General features: G+C 43.1%; 3 protein-coding genes across 8 annotated transcripts; 1 reads left to right on the forward strand and 2 right to left on the reverse strand.

Annotated features, from left to right (window-relative positions):
* Nucleotides 1-3: 3 nt before the first annotated feature.
* Nucleotides 4-2,309, reverse strand: LOC4349088 (protein ROOT PRIMORDIUM DEFECTIVE 1). Of its 2 annotated transcripts, none has more exons than XM_015758885.3 (2): nucleotides 826-2,309; nucleotides 4-418 (listed from the first exon to the last, which is right to left on the reverse strand). In XM_015758885.3, the coding sequence occupies exon 1, from the start codon at nucleotides 2,224-2,226 to the stop codon at nucleotides 1,099-1,101; it is 1,128 nt and encodes a 375-aa protein (XP_015614371.1). In that variant the 5' UTR covers nucleotides 2,227-2,309; the 3' UTR covers nucleotides 4-418; nucleotides 826-1,098. The 2 variants fall into 2 exon arrangements, with proteins under 2 accessions (XP_015614371.1, XP_015614373.1); XM_015758887.3 differs by having other exon boundaries at nucleotides 801-2,309.
* Nucleotides 2,310-3,517: 1,208 nt separating this feature from the next.
* LOC4349089 (probable methyltransferase PMT18) lies at nucleotides 3,518-9,738 on the forward strand. 5 transcript variants are annotated; one of them, XM_015758883.2, is made up of 6 exons: nucleotides 3,518-3,761; nucleotides 6,527-7,236; nucleotides 7,324-7,534; nucleotides 7,652-7,949; nucleotides 8,040-8,504; nucleotides 9,101-9,738. In XM_015758883.2, the coding sequence occupies exons 2-6, from the start codon at nucleotides 6,532-6,534 to the stop codon at nucleotides 9,324-9,326; spliced, it is 1,905 nt and encodes a 634-aa protein (XP_015614369.1). In that variant the 5' UTR covers nucleotides 3,518-3,761; nucleotides 6,527-6,531; the 3' UTR covers nucleotides 9,327-9,738. The 5 variants fall into 5 exon arrangements, with proteins under 5 accessions (XP_015614369.1, XP_066160870.1, XP_015614367.1 ...); XM_066304773.1 differs by having other exon boundaries at nucleotides 3,584-3,761; nucleotides 6,530-7,236; XM_015758881.2 differs by lacking the exon at nucleotides 3,518-3,761 and adding an exon at nucleotides 5,491-5,564.
* Nucleotides 9,739-14,893: 5,155 nt separating this feature from the next.
* LOC4349090 (auxin-responsive protein SAUR32) lies at nucleotides 14,894-15,898 on the reverse strand. The gene has a single exon (XM_015757422.3). The coding sequence runs from the start codon at nucleotides 15,637-15,639 to the stop codon at nucleotides 15,262-15,264; it is 378 nt and encodes a 125-aa protein (XP_015612908.1). The 5' UTR covers nucleotides 15,640-15,898; the 3' UTR covers nucleotides 14,894-15,261.
* Nucleotides 15,899-17,245: the final 1,347 nt, after the last annotated feature.

Below are 17,245 nucleotides of genomic sequence, written 5' to 3' on the forward strand. Positions count from 1 at the left end.
TGGTTCAGTCAAACTAAATGTACATCTTTACTGACTGGAAAAGGAAGACATCCAGACATATGGGATAACTGTTACAAGGGCATGATCACAGCGACAAAAGTACACTCAAAAGTTAAACTGTATATGATGAAGAGCTGCTGTAATGACAACTGATGCATATTAGTTTGTCGATAAAAACTACAGGATTCTCTAGTCGGAGATGACTGCAATTTTGATCATAGGTCCCGTGGTATTGTGAATCACATCCCAGTGGCCTTCCGCAGTTCACAATCAGTAGCAAGAAAGGCAATTTTGTATTCTCTAGTTTATATGAATCATCTTCGGTTCACATCATCTCCAGTGAAACAAGGGATATTCAATTTCAAACTTCAGCCAAGATCTTTCATCACACTGCTTTTGCTCTGGCGTAATTGTAGACCTGTTAAATGACAATTTGTCATGTTAGCTTCTGTAGAAATTTTGGTAGGAACTTATAAAGCTAGAAAATCAAGAAGAAGAAAAAAAAATGCCAAATGCCATCTTCGTGTACCCAATGCTGTAAACAAGGCTAGTAAAGTATGTGACTGGTTTAGGGGCATGAAAAATCTTGAGCTAACAAGAACAGATGAACTATATGAAGCACATTTCATTATGAAAATAAACTAGTGAAAGATAAAAGGATGTGTTCCGACTAAAATATTCTGGTATGGTAAATACTTGGTGATACTATTCCACATGCAGAAGCAAATTGCCATACTGGGAAAAAAAAACATTATCGGACATGTAATTGCCGCTACATTTCAACAACAATTCTGACCTACCAATCAGTGAAGTTCAGAGTCACACCTTTCCAGTTTTGAGCATCAACCAGAACTATACTCAGTCCAGCACATTGCATCAACAGATAATGCCAAACAATGAGCATAAATCCCTGAAAAAAATCCATATCCCTCATCTGGTTAATGGATGCCACGCGAAATTTACTGCCCATGATTATGCATCACCAACATCTTCACCACTCAAGGTAGTCCAAGCACCTGTTGAACAGGTTATGGTAGACGAAAGATTGTCCATGAAATCCGCAGCATACTTTCTCCTCCAGCTTCTTGGACATAACTATCAAATCTCTTCCTCCTGGAAATCACTTGTGTCTTCTTTAGCACCAGCACAGGCACGTGAAGCCATGTTAGCATTTGAATTGGCATTCCCAAGCCCACGACGACGGAGGAGCATGAGCTCAACAAGCTTCCTCCTCGCCTCCGACACATCATTCGGCTCAATGAGCTTGCCACGATCATACGCCTCACGCAAGAACACCGTGTGCCGCTTCCCCTTCGCCGAGAGGTAAAATATCCCCGGGTGATCCAAGAACACGTCCCGGACATTGACCTCGATCCCGAACCATTTCCTGAACTGGCTGAATTTCTCCACCTCCACCATTTTCTCCACGGTCAGGCTGAGGAACTCGTGCGCGATCCCCACCGCCCTCTTCTCCATCTTCTTCCTCGCCATCTTAGACACCCTCTTGCTTCCCACACCCTTCTGAATTGATACCTCGTATGGTGAGATGTATGGTAGCTGCTGCCACTCCTTCACCTTCTTACGGTATTCCTTGGTCAGCCTGAATCCCGGCGGGAACTGCAGCTTGAAGGCGTGTTTCTCCGGCCGTGTCTTGTCGACCGCCGGAGTGAACTCCTCGGTCGCCGGATCGGCGACGAGGTGTAGGATGTGGGTGTTGGGCTCGGCGGGGTTGGGAGCGAGGTGGAACAGGTTGGGGTGGTCGGCGACGACGGAGACCTCGAAGTCGTCGGGGAGAGCGAGCTCGCGCCAGACGCGGAAGACGGCGCGGAGTGGGAGGGAGCGGGAGGCGGACATCGCGAGGAGGCGGTGGAGGGCATGAGCCGCCGCCGCGGGGGATGCGGCGACGGCGAGGAGCTCGGCGGCGGGCGCGGTGAGCGAGAGGGAGAGCGGGAGCGGGGCGCGGAGGTCGAACACCCGCGGGAAGAGGCGGAGGAAGTGGAGCGCGCCCCGCCGGTGGAGGCGGAGCGGGAGGCGGCGGGCGAGGCCCGGGAGCGCGAGAGGCTCGGCGGGCGACGCGCGCAGGGCGTCCACCAGCGGCGCCGCCGCGACGAGCGGCAGGTGCGCCGCCGCGAGCTTCTCGAAGGTGTGGTCCAGGTGCCGCGCCGCCACGTGCTGCGCCGCCGTGGTCTTCCCCCGCGCGAGCAGCAGCCGCGCCGGCAGCGACATCGCGGCGGCCGGCGGCGGCGCCTCTCCGCCTCAAGCGAAGCCGCGAGAAGCCCTCGCTTCGTGGGCTTACTACTACTGGGCCTAATGGGCTTGGAGAATTCGGATTTGGATTTCTTTTTGTACGGAGAGCCCATTAATGGCGGCACCGAGCTTTTCTCTTCTCATCTGCTTCTCCAAAATTCAAAAGCGTTCGAGTTGCAACGAACTGGGAGATCATCGGAGGCGAGTCTCTCTCTCTCTCTCTCTCCCCCCTCCCTGGTTGCGCGGATTGACTTCGAGCTCTACTTTGATCCTCGAGGTGAGTGGATCCATGGCTGGAATCACTAGCAATTTCGCTTGCGTTTTTTCTTTGTGGCGATCGCACGAAGGGGAGGGAGAGGGTCTAGTTGATGGATTTGATGAAACCCTAGGTACCTCGATGCGGGATTCGGTAGAAAGGAGGAAGATGTCATTCCTTTTGTTGAGATTCTTCCGGTTGCGTGCAAATCTTCTGTTTTACTATTATTTTTTGTTTGTTTCGTTGTCCTTTTGATCCAAAAATTTGTATCGTCCACAAATGCTTTTGGTCCAGCTGCAAGATCATCATATAGTACGAAGTAGTCTTTTCTTCTCAATATTTTCAAGCCATATCTGGATGATCGTAAATTCCTTGACCCCTTTCAATTATTTCTTAAAAATCCTCTCAAATCCGTAAAAAAACTGATGTGTTTGGCATAGTTTTTAACTTTAATTAAGAAACACCCAGGGGTCTTCCGGCTAGCTCCACAATGTGGTAGGTTAGACGAACTGGGTTCGAAGTCTCACCCCTTTCTTATTATTTGATATTAAGTTCTTCCTTAATGTTCACGTCTTTTTTAGTTTTTAACTTTAATTTAATCTTCTGTAATGAAACTGTTGGTATAGCGGAGACATGAACTAGAAACTGTTAGTATTTGGTAGTAAAATCACTTGCAGAAATATCTCTTTATCCTAAAAAAAAATCAAATGCAAAATATCATCATGCAGAACAAGTGTGACAAAGGCATAGAGATTCCGTATTATGTTGCTTGTGGTCCATGCATTTCATTGCACCGACACTACTCCATCACCTCCTGCATCATACTGCATCATGAAACAAGCATCCTTTTTTCCATCCACTGTCAAGATTCATTTTTAAGTTCAAAAGAAAAAGCTGAAAAACGATGAAAATGCAGGGAAGCAAATGGAGGGCCGACAATCTCTCTCCAAAAAAAACCACTGTGTGCGTTGTCGTTTCGCCATTGACCAAATCCTGTCCACTCCAAGCATGCAGATTTTGCAAGGCAGCCAAAGGGTAAAAGCGTCAGGAAGTTGGTGTGAGGAGATAAAAAAAGGGAATAGCTAAAAAGTTGCGCTTTTTTGGGTTTTTTACCCCCCTGCTTCTACTGCAAACAACCACCATCATGGCCGGGCAAAGCTGCCCAGATTAATGATAGAAATTCACAATTTGGCTGTGAGGTCGGCAGAGCGCAATTGCTGAGGTCACAGGGAGGATCTAGGATCTCTGCATTCTGAAGGTAAATTCCAATTCTCTAGTTCTTGCATTCCTTTTGTTGATGATTCCTGTGGCATTGTTGTTCTGTATCCTGGAGATGTATGGTTTATGTATCTTGTGGTCGTTTCTTCATATTTTTAAATTGTGCTTCTAAAGTAGACGAACTATCCCTATTCTGGTAGAAATGATTAATATATGGTTGCAATTGCTCATTTTTTATCGTAAAATCGATTGCTAGAATTCCCCCTTCTCTTTGTTAGAATAGTCATGCTATAGTTTTGTATGACCTAGACAGTTTTTTTTAATACCTAAAAGAATTTTTACTGTTGGTGCAATGCTTTGAGAAGTGAATTGTCGAAGAAAAAGCAAAAAAAATAAAGTACAAGAACCAAAGCAAAGCACTTTTGAATTTTGATCTTTCTGCATAGTGGAAGTGATTTTCCTTTTAGCGTCACAAACTCCCAAGTCCCAACTGTTACACCTTGAAACCGAAGCTTAGCACAGAAATGGAAGATGATTGGTCCATGTTTCCCTCCCCAAGAGCTAAAAATAATCCAACCACTGAAGGTGAGTTTCTCAGATGTCCAAGACGGTTCGGAAAACAATAGCGCTAGAACATTCAGGCTCCATCGGTTGGCCTAAACTAAAGTCAAAGCTATAATTTAAATTTTCAAACTTAATTTAGAAGTTAATTTTAAGATATTTTCAAGATTAGTTTTTTCATATTGGTTTTTAAGTCACTAATGACACACATACAATAGTTTACCTATAAATTAGTTTTTATTTTCTAATAAATCATTTTAGCTTATTAAAGAACATAGATAACCCGTCAGCAAAATACCAGCCAGTAGCCACAGCCACACTCAGTGCAAGAGGCCTAATTGCAAGGACCGGAGACCGGGGCTCTTCTTCCTCGCAGGAAACCAAGAAATCCACTACTGGGTCACCATCGGAAGTGGATATTGGTCCTCCAGAGGACATTCCCTCGTTTTGTACATGTCGTTTAAAAAAATATTAATTTTTTTTAAAAAAATTGTTAAGATAGATCAATATATGATATATCTTTTCACAAACATGCGAGTTAAAATTCGACTTATATAATTCGAAACAAAAATAACAAATTTGACCATGAATTACACGTTCTATTTATAGTCAAATTTGTTATTTTTGTTTCTACTTGTATAAGTTGAATTTGAATTTGCATGTTTGTGAAGTGACATATAACATATTGATCTATCCTACTAATTTTTTTCAATTTTTTTATAACTTTTTAAGTGACATGCAGAAATAAGGAGATATTCTGAATTTAGTTTTCCATTGGTCATCTGGACATTTTGGTCCACTGCCACTGTACCAATGTGCCATTACCACGTGAGCCAAGAAACAGAGGTCTCCAAGAACCCTAGCTTTGGTGTTGGTAGTGGGGCACCCCCCTCTTTTCCTGCCCAATTCCACCCTATTTTAATCCCCGTGTCGGCGTGATCTTTCTGCCCCTGCGGGTGTAGTATGGCCACCATGGCGGCATATGGCCCCCTTTCACACGCACATCCTCCTCTCCTTTATTTATGAAAGGGGGGTTGGGTTAGCTGGGAAGAGGAAGGAAGCCGCTGCTGACATGTGACACCGTGTTTGGCATCACACCACTTCACTCCACTGGCTCAGTGGCTGCCTCACTCACTCACCAATTCACCATTGCTAGTGCAAGAGCTCGCATAAATAGGCAGAGCTGCTGCTCCTCTCCTCTCCCTCTCAGCCTCTGGAGGAGGAAGAGAAGAGGAGGGGTCTCTGCTTCATCTTTCTTCCTGAGCTGGCTTCTTTACTACAGGTCCGTAGTTTTTTCAGCTTGGTTTCTTGCTCGTATTGTTTCTTGGATTGGAGTGGTGTCGGTGTGTGTGGATCCATTGGGGAATGGAGGTGCTAGCTACCGCTGGGTGGTGTGGCATTCATGTGGGTTGCCCCTGCCATTTCTGTGAGATTTTCTGGATCTCTGTGGCCTGTGGTGCTTAGCTGCCACCATCTTGCTGCTTCCGCTTTGCCTTTTGCCTAGAATATTTATCTTCTTTAGCCTCTTTGCCCTTTATCCTAGTAGCAACTTTCTTTGCCTTCAGCTGGAAGCATAAATCTTGCTTGTACTGATTTTGGTGAAGCATAAGCCTTCAGCAAGAAGCATGAGCCTATGCTTCTGTGTAGTTTCCTCCTCTTGAGTGAAGCATAGTGTTTTTTTTTTCTTCCTAAGAATCATTTCATGATCTACAGTTATTAGTGGTATTTTGCGTCCCCTCCTGCTTTCTTGAATGCTATCTGTTCGTCTGTTTTCATAGTCTTGAATTGTTTCAACTGCTGCAGCTTAATAAATTTAAGACAAACAGTCAGGTGTATGTTTCCTGGTGTTGTCAGTAGTCAGATTAAACAATTTTGCTCGGTAGATCCCAGAGTTTTACAATGATCTGTTGTATTTGACTCCATATTCAAATTTGTAATCCGAAATTTATTGCCATGTGATCTTCACTAGTAGTACTAAGGTTGGTGCCACAATTAGTGTGCTGCAGTACATGCCATGGGGAATTTTTAAGATAGTGTTAAATTTGTACCATACTCCAGTAATACAACTCCAATTCATCCATTAGGCAACTTTAGAGCCTTGCATATCAATTCAGCTTTTCGTTTTCAGCTCAGATCAGGCAATTGTAGCTCAAGTTCTTCAATTTCATGCCTTTTTCTGCATCCAACAAAGCTTAGATTTCAGCTAAATTAAGCTCCTAGCTGACGAGTTCTTGAAACTTGCAGCAGCCATGGCTAAAGAGTATCCTGCCTCCCCCAAAGCTCAGCAGCTGCAAGAATCCAAGAAGCAGCGGCTCACCTACATCCTCGTGGTGAGCGCGCTCTGCGTCGCCTTCTACGTCCTCGGTGCGTGGCAGAACACCACAGTGCCCAAGCCGGCGGCGAGCTCGGCGATCACCAAGGTTGGCTGCGACCCGGCGGCGGCGGGGCAGTCCTCCGCCGTGCCGTCGTTCGGGTCGGCCTCGCAGGAGTCACTCGACTTCGAGGCGCACCACCAGCTCAGCCTCGACGACACGGGCGCCGAGGCGGCGGTGCAGCCGTTCCCGGCGTGCCCGCTCAACTTCAGCGAGTACACGCCGTGCGAAGACAGGAAGCGCGGCCGGCGGTTCGAGCGCGCGATGCTGGTGTACCGGGAGCGGCATTGCCCCGGCAAGGACGAGGAGATCCGGTGCCTCATCCCGGCACCGCCCAAGTACAGGACGCCGTTCAAGTGGCCGCAGAGCAGGGACTTCGCCTGGTTCAACAACATCCCCCACAAGGAGCTCAGCATCGAGAAGGCCGTGCAGAACTGGATCCAGGTGGACGGCCAGAGGTTCCGGTTCCCCGGTGGCGGCACCATGTTCCCGCGAGGCGCCGACGCCTACATTGACGACATTGGCAAGCTCATCTCGTTGACGGACGGGAAGATCAGGACGGCGATCGACACAGGTTGCGGGGTAAGGGGAGAAGATCAGAAGAAACATCTAGCTTCAGGTTTCTTGATGTCGTGGCAATGTGCTCATGCTTTTGCATCTTCTTTGCAGGTTGCTAGCTGGGGTGCTTACTTGCTGAAGAGGAACATCCTTGCAATGTCGTTTGCACCGAGGGACACCCATGAAGCTCAGGTGCAATTCGCGCTGGAGCGGGGTGTGCCGGCCATCATCGGCGTGATGGGAAAGCAACGGCTGCCTTACCCATCTAGGTCATTTGATATGGCACATTGTTCACGCTGCTTGATTCCTTGGCATGAGTTTGGTGAGCACTTCAATACATTTGAATTGGTTTCAATGTATCTTGCCCCAAGTTTTCAAGCTATCCTTAGGTCCAAATATTGTTCACTAATTGAGTTGGATGTTCTGAATTTTTTGTTAGATGGAATATACCTAGCTGAAGTCGACAGAATTCTAAGGCCCGGGGGATACTGGATTCTCTCGGGTCCTCCGATCAATTGGAAGACACACTACAAGGGGTGGGAGAGGACTAAGGAAGACCTCAAGGAAGAGCAAGACAATATTGAGGATGTCGCGAGGAGCCTTTGCTGGAACAAGGTGGTTGAGAAGGGGGATCTCTCCATCTGGCAAAAGCCTAAGAACCACCTTGAATGTGCCAACATCAAGAAGAAGTATAAGACACCCCATATATGCAAGAGTGACAATCCTGATGCTGCCTGGTATGGAATCGCTGCACCAACAAGACTATCTGATAATTCATTTAGATGTCTGCCACTGAATTAGTTTCTTTTACCCCTTCATGTGAACAGGTACAAGCAGATGGAAGCATGTGTTACTCCATTGCCTGAAGTAAGCAACCAGGGTGAGATCGCAGGTGGAGCTTTGGAGAGATGGCCACAGAGGGCATTCGCGGTCCCTCCAAGGGTGAAGAGGGGTATGATTCCAGGGATAGATGCGAGTAAATTTGAGGAGGACAAGAAGTTGTGGGAAAAGAGGGTGGCGTACTACAAGCGCACCCTACCCATAGCCGATGGGAGATACAGAAATGTCATGGACATGAACGCAAACTTGGGCGGATTTGCTGCTTCTTTAGTGAAGTACCCTGTGTGGGTGATGAACGTCGTTCCCGTAAATTCAGACCGGGACACGCTTGGAGCAATTTATGAGCGAGGATTCATTGGCACGTACCAGGACTGGTGTGAAGCTTTCTCGACGTATCCCAGAACCTACGACCTGTTGCATGCTGACAATTTGTTTAGCATCTATCAGGACAGGTGAGAAACTTTTATACTACATATCATTTCTGCTAGCTCTTAGTTCTGCTTAACCATGTTCAAGCTGCCACCATTTGGTTGTGCATTACACTGGACACCCTCCCAAGTATGTTGATTTTAGCTTAGCCATTAAAGAATCTACTGGTCTAGTTTTACCCTCAGAAGATATTTCAAGTGTTCATTCTGCATCATTTTCTAGGTGAATCCAGATAGAACGAGTATAGCTTAAGCTACACAGCTGTGAGTACTGAGTACTCCATATTAGCTGAATTTCAATTATACACCAAAAGATGGAGAAAATGAGCAAGTAGTAAATGAAGACTACTGGCATCATAGTCCTTTGGTACTGGTTAGATCATTGCCATGACTTGTATGGCCTGTACAGCACTGTTCATTATGCCTGTGAAACCGCTAGCCTTTATACAATTTTGAAAACGCATCTCTGATATTTCTACCGGTGCTCATGCTTTCGCTGACACATGATCCCATGCCAGCAATAATGTCTGAATTAGTGGGGCAATCTGAATGTGCAAAACTGCAAATCACATTATTGGTTTATAGCCTGCTTACTGATGCACATTTCTTCAACATTGCAGGTGTGACATAACCAACATCCTCTTGGAGATGGACAGGATCCTGAGGCCCGAGGGCACGGCGATCATCCGCGACACGGTCGACGTCCTCACCAAGGTCCAGGCGATAGCGAAGCGGATGCGGTGGGAGAGCCGCATCTTGGACCATGAGGACGGGCCCTTCAACCCGGAGAAGGTCCTTGTGGCGGTCAAGACATACTGGACTGCTGATGAATCAGAGCAGCACTAGCACACTGCACACAGCACAGAACACAGGCTCGGCTACCTCTCTGAAGACTGAAGAAGTCTGAACCCCCGATTGTTTTCAGAGCTGTGATGATGGCATCGGAGTTTTGCCATTTCGGTGTAACATAACAGAAGATATCATCTGGTCACTTGTTTTCTTCCTCCTTTCGCTAATTCTTTCTATATCAAAGGAAAAGTTATGGATGGTTTTTGGGGTGAGATTGGGCATGGTTGGATGATACATGAGTTTGTTAGCAAGGGGAAGAAATGCAAATCTTGCATAGGTTCCTGCCCCAGTTTCACGCATGGAGCAGACAGCAGAGGATAGGTTTTTTAGCTTGTAATATGATGGCGTCCAAGTATCCAACAGACACTGTTAATCTATATTGAGGTTAACTAAGATAGGTATTTATCTAGTTTATCTGTGTTAGCTCTTGGAATTATCAGTTTATTAGTTAATTAAGTTCTTGATGCTCCTTAAAACGATGAGAGGCACAGTTACAGACTTCAGTACAGTACCTTCTTGTTTTGAATCGGACTTGCCCATACATTGGTCCAAAGCAATTGGTGAGGCCATTCATATCTGTCACTTTTACTGGCAAATGCAGTTCGAGCACCTCAGAACAAGTGTTTGCGCTGACTTGGTCCATGAACAAGTCTTTGCCCTAACTTAGCCCATGAACAACTGTTCAATTAAGTCCTCTATGATTTCTCTTCGGAAAAAGTACACCGAAGGTCCCTCAACTTGTCACTATAAAAAAAAACATCCTCAAACCGTAAAACCAGATATCGGGGGTCCCTTAACTTACTAAAACCGGTCACAAGTGGTCCTAGGGCAGTATTTTACTAAAACCGGTCACAAGTGGTCCTAGGGCAGTATTTCACACGATTTTGTCCTACGTGGCGCTGGTTTTGTCCACCGTGGCGCTTTGACCTCGGTCTCTTCAACCCATTCAGCCCAATAAAGCCCATAAAAAGTTTACGCCCATTTGTTTTAGGGCTATAATGTAGGCCATTTCCTACCGAGCTCGGTAGTAATGTAGGCCGGACAACAGGCAGTAGTAGCATGCAGAGCTCAATCTTTCGGTTTCGGTATTTGTATAAGAGGATGCCGATATGGCGAGATTTCTAAAATTTTAAACAAAATTTAGTTAAATTTGAACAAATATTGCTAACATTCATAAAAAATTAAATATTTAAAATTTCTGTCAAAATGATATCGTAAGGGGGGGGTCCGATATGACCGAAATTTCGGTCCGAAATATTAAACCCTAGTAGTAGGAGATGAACTCCACATTGTTTTTGTTTGATGGTAGGGTATAACATGAGCCCACCATAAAAACTCACCAATCCTCAGCTGTCGTGACTCTTCCAAGAAAAGAATTCATTAATACTCATCAACACTGTACAAATAACATTTTATTACTTGTTGTCGGTAGTAGCCATATAACCAAGTAGTAGTTATTCATCACTCTCACAATACTTGTTGCTAGGTAACAAGAGAATATTTAATGCTTGCTGTAGTTTTTTACTACATTGTGGATGTCCTTAGCTACTCTTTTTAAATTACTTGTGTTTTCAGTTTTTCTCTAAGTCAAATATTTTAATATTTGATCATCGATTTGTAAAAACTTATATAGTTTAGCATCATACTCTTTCTTTTTTTTTATTTGACATTGGTTTGTTCAAAACTTAACTAACCAACGCCAAACATTTGGGGAAGGTGATAGTAAGATTTATGTTTTAATCACCTAAGAAATTATATAATTTATATTTTTTAAAACTATATGTATTTTTAAAAAATGATGGTCAAATTAATATAGACATGATTGACTTAGACAGCTAAATTTAAAATAAGGGGAATAGCTCATTGTATTATTGCCACGGATTATTTGATCATGTCTCTAAAAATATTTTTCCTTTTTTAAAAATATCGTATTTCTTAGACCAGATAGTACTCATTTTGCTAATTTTAATTATCAAAATAGATAACCCATACTATAAACTTTATGCAAAGCATGGCAACTAAAGTACAGTTAAGCAACTTTTCCTACTCTTCTAGAAGCAATTTTAGCAGAGCACAGTTGATAAGTAGAATGATATTCCAGTGTGACAGCAACAGAGGAAACGTCGTTGGAAAGCAGCTTTGTTCTGCTCCCAGGCTTTCGGCGCATATAGATGCATGTACTCCACTTGATTAAGCCTAATGCCCTAATGTCAGTTCGTCTTTTCTTTTTTAAATACTAGTACCTCCGTTTCTAATTGATGAGCCCGTTAACTTTTTTTATCACATGTCTGATAATTTATTTTATTAAAAACATTACATAATTATAATTTATTTTGTTGCGAGTTATTTTATTATTTAAAATGTTTTAAACATGACTTATATCTTATACATTTGCATATTTTTTTAATAAAATAAATAGCCGAGCATGTGTTTAAAAATCAACAACATTATCTATTAAAAAACGAGGGAATATTTCTGAGTGGAATAGTTGCATCTTTCATCTTCATTTCCACTTCAACGCAAAGCCTCGGCTTCCTAATTGAGGGTTTTTATTACGGTGGCAAAGTAAAAAAGCTAATGGTTGTCATTATGCGAAGACCCGGACTTTTGATTATTCCCTGATGGATACGTCTAACCAAACAAAGCCGAGTTTGCTAATCAATTTTGCGCCGTGAGTCACGGCTTGAATGGTAGCTGTCCTAACTCCCCGAATATATTGGGCATATGCGCAGAAACCATTCAATGTGGTGTCTCAAATAGATTATCGTGCCACGGTTTTTGTGGGTATTAAGCCGATTTCTATGAAAGAAAAACATAACCATGTTAAATGTGTTCAATACGGTCCTTTATTAGTTGATTTTTTTTCGGGAATTCTTAGTTGATACTATTTTTCAATCTTTTAATTTTAAGTGTTGATTTGTGACATGTTGTTTCGTAGATGTTTTTTTTTTCCAAGGGTCTTCCGGCTAGCTTTACGAGATGGTACGTTAGCCGTTCTGGGTTTGAAGCCTCGTCCATTCTATTTATTTGATATTAGGTCGTTTCCTAATATTTGCTTTTTCTTTGGGAAAAAACATAATATTATAACCTCCTTTGGAACAAGCGAATATCATAGTTTTCCAAAAATAAAACAACATCGATCATAGTTTTTTTTTTTTGCAAGATTTGAACACCTTAAAAATCATATAAATTCCTGAGTTCCAAAAAACCTTACGCAAAAATATATAGAAAAAATACCAGAGAAATCCACAAATACACTAAAAGGAACGCCATAAAAATCCCCAAAATATCCAGAGCAACGTTGGGTATTCTTTGGCTAAGGAACACGAGCGTCTCGTATGGCACCAGGCAAGTGGGAACAGGAAAAGGTTTTGCTTGTTGCCTTGTTGGTGCTGTCACCGAATAGTATACCCAAATTGCAGCCAAATTCCGGAATTTTCTGCAAACAACTGGGGCTCCGGCTGGAATTTTGACCATGCAAATTGATTCAACTCGAAGAGTTTGGTAGCTAGGCGTGTTTGCGAAGATTTAATTAACCGCCATAATTTGGTCGCCTCCAAGCTTTCATTGGCGCGTCAACCTTCAACCACTGCTACTTCTCTCATCACCACCATATTTACGCTAATCTCAACGTGAGAAAGCCATTCAAAATCAAAATGGCAGGTTTTGACAGTGAAATTTTGGACGGGTTCAAGGCGGCTTCCTTTTGTGAATAAATAGTGCGTGATTAGTTGCTGATTAGTAGCATGTTTAGTGCGTGCTTTAATTGTCTATTAGTAGCATGTTTGGAAGAAGAGGAGCATATGTGGAGTGGATTCGTCATTTGCTAACCCATATGAGATGTACTGATTTAATATGTACTAATCCAAAGTTAAATAATCACATTTTTTTCCTTCTATTGCATCAAAGATTTTCTTTTTGGCAATTGTGTTCTTACTTCCCCTTTCAACTCTAATTATGATTTTGACCTTGTCTTTTTAAAGAAGAAAAATGAATCTAGTGTTCTCCTCAATTCCATTAAAGTCCTCTTAACTGTGTTAAAAATTCATGTCAAAACATGGTCCAAAATTTATGCCAAGCTTATCCTTGATCTTAAATTTTGAAACTGAATTATGTGAAAAGCCTTGTCAAAACAGGGGTAACATTAATGTCAAAACAGGGACAAAATCAGAAAGTCCTCCAAAATTAGGGGCCAACTCTGCAAATGTCATACATGTCTTCAACACCATCAATACGACTTGAATGGGTGCAAAAGCTTCTGTTCGAAAAAAAAAAGAGCGCAAAATTACAATGTTGAGTTAAAAATAAAGGTAAGAATGTAATTACGCTTTAGTACTATCGGCATATAGCATGTTGAAACTATTTTACCAGTATGTAGTTTACCGTGGTTTCTTAACTTTGAATTCGATGTCATGGTATAGTGTTTACTCCCTCTGTACCAAAATATAAGTATTTTTAGCATAATAACAAGTCAAACATTTTTAACTTTGATTATTAATAATAAAAAATTAAAAATCAATCATGTAAAAATTAATGTTTCTAGATTTATCATTAAATAAACTATTGTAATATGCAACTCTTTTTATTTAAATCATCTTACTTTTATAGATATTGTTGGTCAAAATAACATCTTGGAGACCGTGTTAGGATAAAAAAAATACTTATAATTTAGAACAGAGGGAGTAGCAAGGAAAAATATTTATTGAGCTCATTTTTGCAACTTAATAGTAGAAGTTTTCAGATTTTCAAGACTTTTGTCACCTCATTTCAGTAATGAAATGGGAGAGTTCTTGCTCTCTTTCTAAAAAAAAAAAGTTTTTAGATTGTCATAAATAACACATTAAAACAACCACAAAGGCAGTGGCCGTAAAACTCACAGATTATCCCCTTTGGAGAGTAGTTCCCTCAAATTTCACAGATTATCCCCTTCGGAGAGTAGTTCCCACAACTTTTTTTTTGGTCAGTGTTGTTTTAATGCAGACCATGTAAATACTCCTAGCCCCCGAATATTTGCAAACTTAAATCAAGGCGGGGACCGTAAAACTCAAGAGAGATTATCAGAGAGAGGTTTTTACTTCTCTATCAATATCACTATAAAAGTAAGCTTTTGCCTTCCTTCAAAAAGAATATTACACGGAATATAGAATATTACTTAGGAATAAGCTAATGAGTAATGAGAAAGGTGGGGAACGGAATATATGAAGCGCCAATTTGAGTTTGTAATTGTAGTACAACTTTAACGAAAGTACTTACGTTTCTAATTCTGTCTTTAAACCAGTACAGCGACTATTTCTTTCCCAAACGCACACAAAGATTATTTCTTACCAAACGCACGCAAAGATTAATAATACTACTAATTATAACTCATTTCGTGTGAAGTTTTCCTTCGAAATTAATTCCGTCCGTCGAAGGCTTCAAGCGAAAGCAACATGCTTGCCGAAAAAAGACGTATTTTATCATTATAAATAACGTTGAATCCACGCGTTTGTGATGTGGCAATTGCGTTGTCAAAGGCTAAACAATTAGCAAAAAAAAACAAAGTACAAATTAAATTAACAAGGATATCGATCAAAGTATACTGTATTATTGATGTGTTTCAAGAAGTGGATGTACAAGCAAAGAAAAAAGATAAAAAAAATAAAACTAGAATAAAGCTACTAAGAAGAATTACTCTGTCTTTACACTTTTGAGATCGATCTCAATTTTTCGTCGTCATCAGCATCGAATCCGTCCTCCGATTCTCCCGTCCACAAACCCAATCGAAATCCATCCCCAACAAACCGAGAGATCGGAGGACGAAGCAAAAGGAAACCAAAAAACTAGCTAAACTAAGTAATTAATCGACCAACCAACCCTGAAGAAGAAGAAGAAGAGCAATCTGGGAGCTCCGCTCCACCGCCATGGCGATGCATCCATGGAGATGATGGAAGGATCAGGCGCGGAAGCAACCGGCGAAGCGGGGGAGGTGGAGGTGGATCTGGGTGTGGTGGTGGGAGGAGGAGTCGAGGTCGAGGAGGTGGGAGGCGGCGGCGCCGTGGAGGTCCTGGACGATGAGGTGCTCGACGTGGACGAAGCGGTCGACGCGGCAGGGGATGGCGATGGCGCCCCGCTGCGCGAAGCCGTACTCGCGCTCGGCCTCCTCGAGCAGCGCCCCGAAGAGCGGGTGCTTGAGGTGGGCGAGCGGCACGGCGAACCGCCGCTGCTCCTCCCCCTCCGCCCCCACCCTCACCGTCACGCACCCCTTCGGCGCCACCACCACCATCCCCCCCTGCTGCTGCTGCTGCTGCTGATGCTGATGCTTCCCGTGCATCTCGCAACAATCCAAGAAACCAAGAAACCAAGAAACCAACCGAGTGATCCGAAGAAGAACAAGAACACGAAGAAGCTTGTGATCTTCTTGGAAGAGGAAGAAGCGTTTGATGGGGTTAAAGGGAGAAGGGCCAGGGGTCGGAGCTGGAGATGGCGAGGCGGAAGACGGTGAGGGAGGAGTCGCGGAGGGAGGTGGGCACGTTGGACATGGCGATCTCTTCTTCTCTTGTGTTACGTTGCCGAGGGGAGGAGGGGTCTCCTCGTTGCGACGCGGGCGCGCTGGATTTTATAGCCGATCTCGCGGTCTGAACCGGCCGTTGCGCCGTAACCACCAAACCAAACCACGTCGTGGCCGCGTCGCGTCGCGCGTCGTTAGCCAAGCCGCGACCGCGCGCGCGCGAGTCGCGTTTGGGGATAAGGGGATTTTTTTTTTTTGTTGGGGTTGCGGCTAGGGGCGGTGTGATTCAGATTAGGATGGCTTTTTTTATTAGCTTTGGGGGTTTTGTTCGTGTTTGGGTTAGTTTCGGGTGTGTTTCTTGCTTGTCGATCTCTCCCGCTAATTTCTCGGTTGTTTTGGGGTACGGTCAAATGGGTAGGTGTGGGATGTGCGCCTGTTTCGAGTTCAAGGTCGGGTTTGTTTTTGCGTTCTGTTTCGAGGCGGTTTGGGTGGATTACGGAAATGAAGGATATTCTTGTGGTGGTCACATATGAGGTGAACTATGATGGGCTTAAACGTAAGCGTGCTATAGGCCTCGCTGGTTGACCGGAAATTTTCTCCTCCGTGTCTTCTTAATTATCCTGATCGTGGATGACATTGCCCCAAATTCAAACATGGATAAACTCCTATATTTATAGTGGATGCATAATTCGATTTGGTCTCTGCGTGTATTAAGTACTGCGCTTTCTCACCAGAGAGCCATATTTCATTAAGTTTTTATATCTTTATCTACCCAAAGTGACAAAGTCGCACGTAAATACTCTATCTATTTCATATTATAAGCCATTTTATTTATTTTTCCTAGTTGAATTTGGTTAAGTTTAACTATATTTGTAGAAAAATTTAGCAACATATAAAATAGAAAATTAGTTTTATTAAATCTAACATTGAATATATTTTGATAATATATTTGTTTTGTGATGAAAATATTATTGTATTTTTCTATAAATTTGGTTGAACTTAAACAAGTTTAACTGTAAAAAGAGTCAAACAACCCGTGATATGAAACAGAGGTTTACTACGTAATACAATCTGCGCATGGTGCCCAGACAAATTCGTCGTTCAAATAAGGGCTTGTTTATTTTTATGTCATTTTTAACCTTACCAAGTTTTGGTAAAATTATCAAAAAAGTAGCTACATTTAGTTTGCTGTCAAATTTTGGTAACTATATAAGAAATCATGTTAAAATTTTGGTAACATTGCTAAAATTTGGTAAGTTTTTTTTTTATCATCCAAGTGAACAGGTCTTGGGGTAGCCAGCGATTTCACCACGGCTGCCCGCGCGCGCACGGCGGCGCGACGTGACGCGCGCTGACACCGCCTCCAGACCGCGCCGCCGCCGCACGTCGGCGTCGTGTTATTACCTGGATCATTCTCTCCGCGCGCGCG

The sequence above is a fragment of the Oryza sativa genome, chromosome 10 (genome assembly GCF_034140825.1).
Source record: "Oryza sativa Japonica Group chromosome 10, ASM3414082v1".
NCBI lineage: Eukaryota > Viridiplantae > Streptophyta > Magnoliopsida > Poales > Poaceae > Oryza > Oryza sativa.

Coding starts and splice junctions, on each gene's coding strand:
- LOC4349088 (XM_015758885.3), bottom strand. CDS start 2,226: ATGTCGCTGCCGGCGCGGCTGCTGCTCGCGCGGGGGAAGACCACGGCG.
- LOC4349089 (XM_015758883.2), top strand. CDS start 6,532: ATGGCTAAAGAGTATCCTGCCTCCCCCAAAGCTCAGCAGCTGCAAGAA. Junction 7,535..7,651: donor GATTCCTTGGCATGAGTTTG/GTGAGCACTTCA, acceptor ATTTTTTGTTAG/ATGGAATATACCTAGCTGAA. Junction 8,505..9,100: donor TTTAGCATCTATCAGGACAG/GTGAGAAACTTT, acceptor TCAACATTGCAG/GTGTGACATAACCAACATCC.
- LOC4349090 (XM_015757422.3), bottom strand. CDS start 15,639: ATGCACGGGAAGCATCAGCATCAGCAGCAGCAGCAGCAGCAGGGGGGG.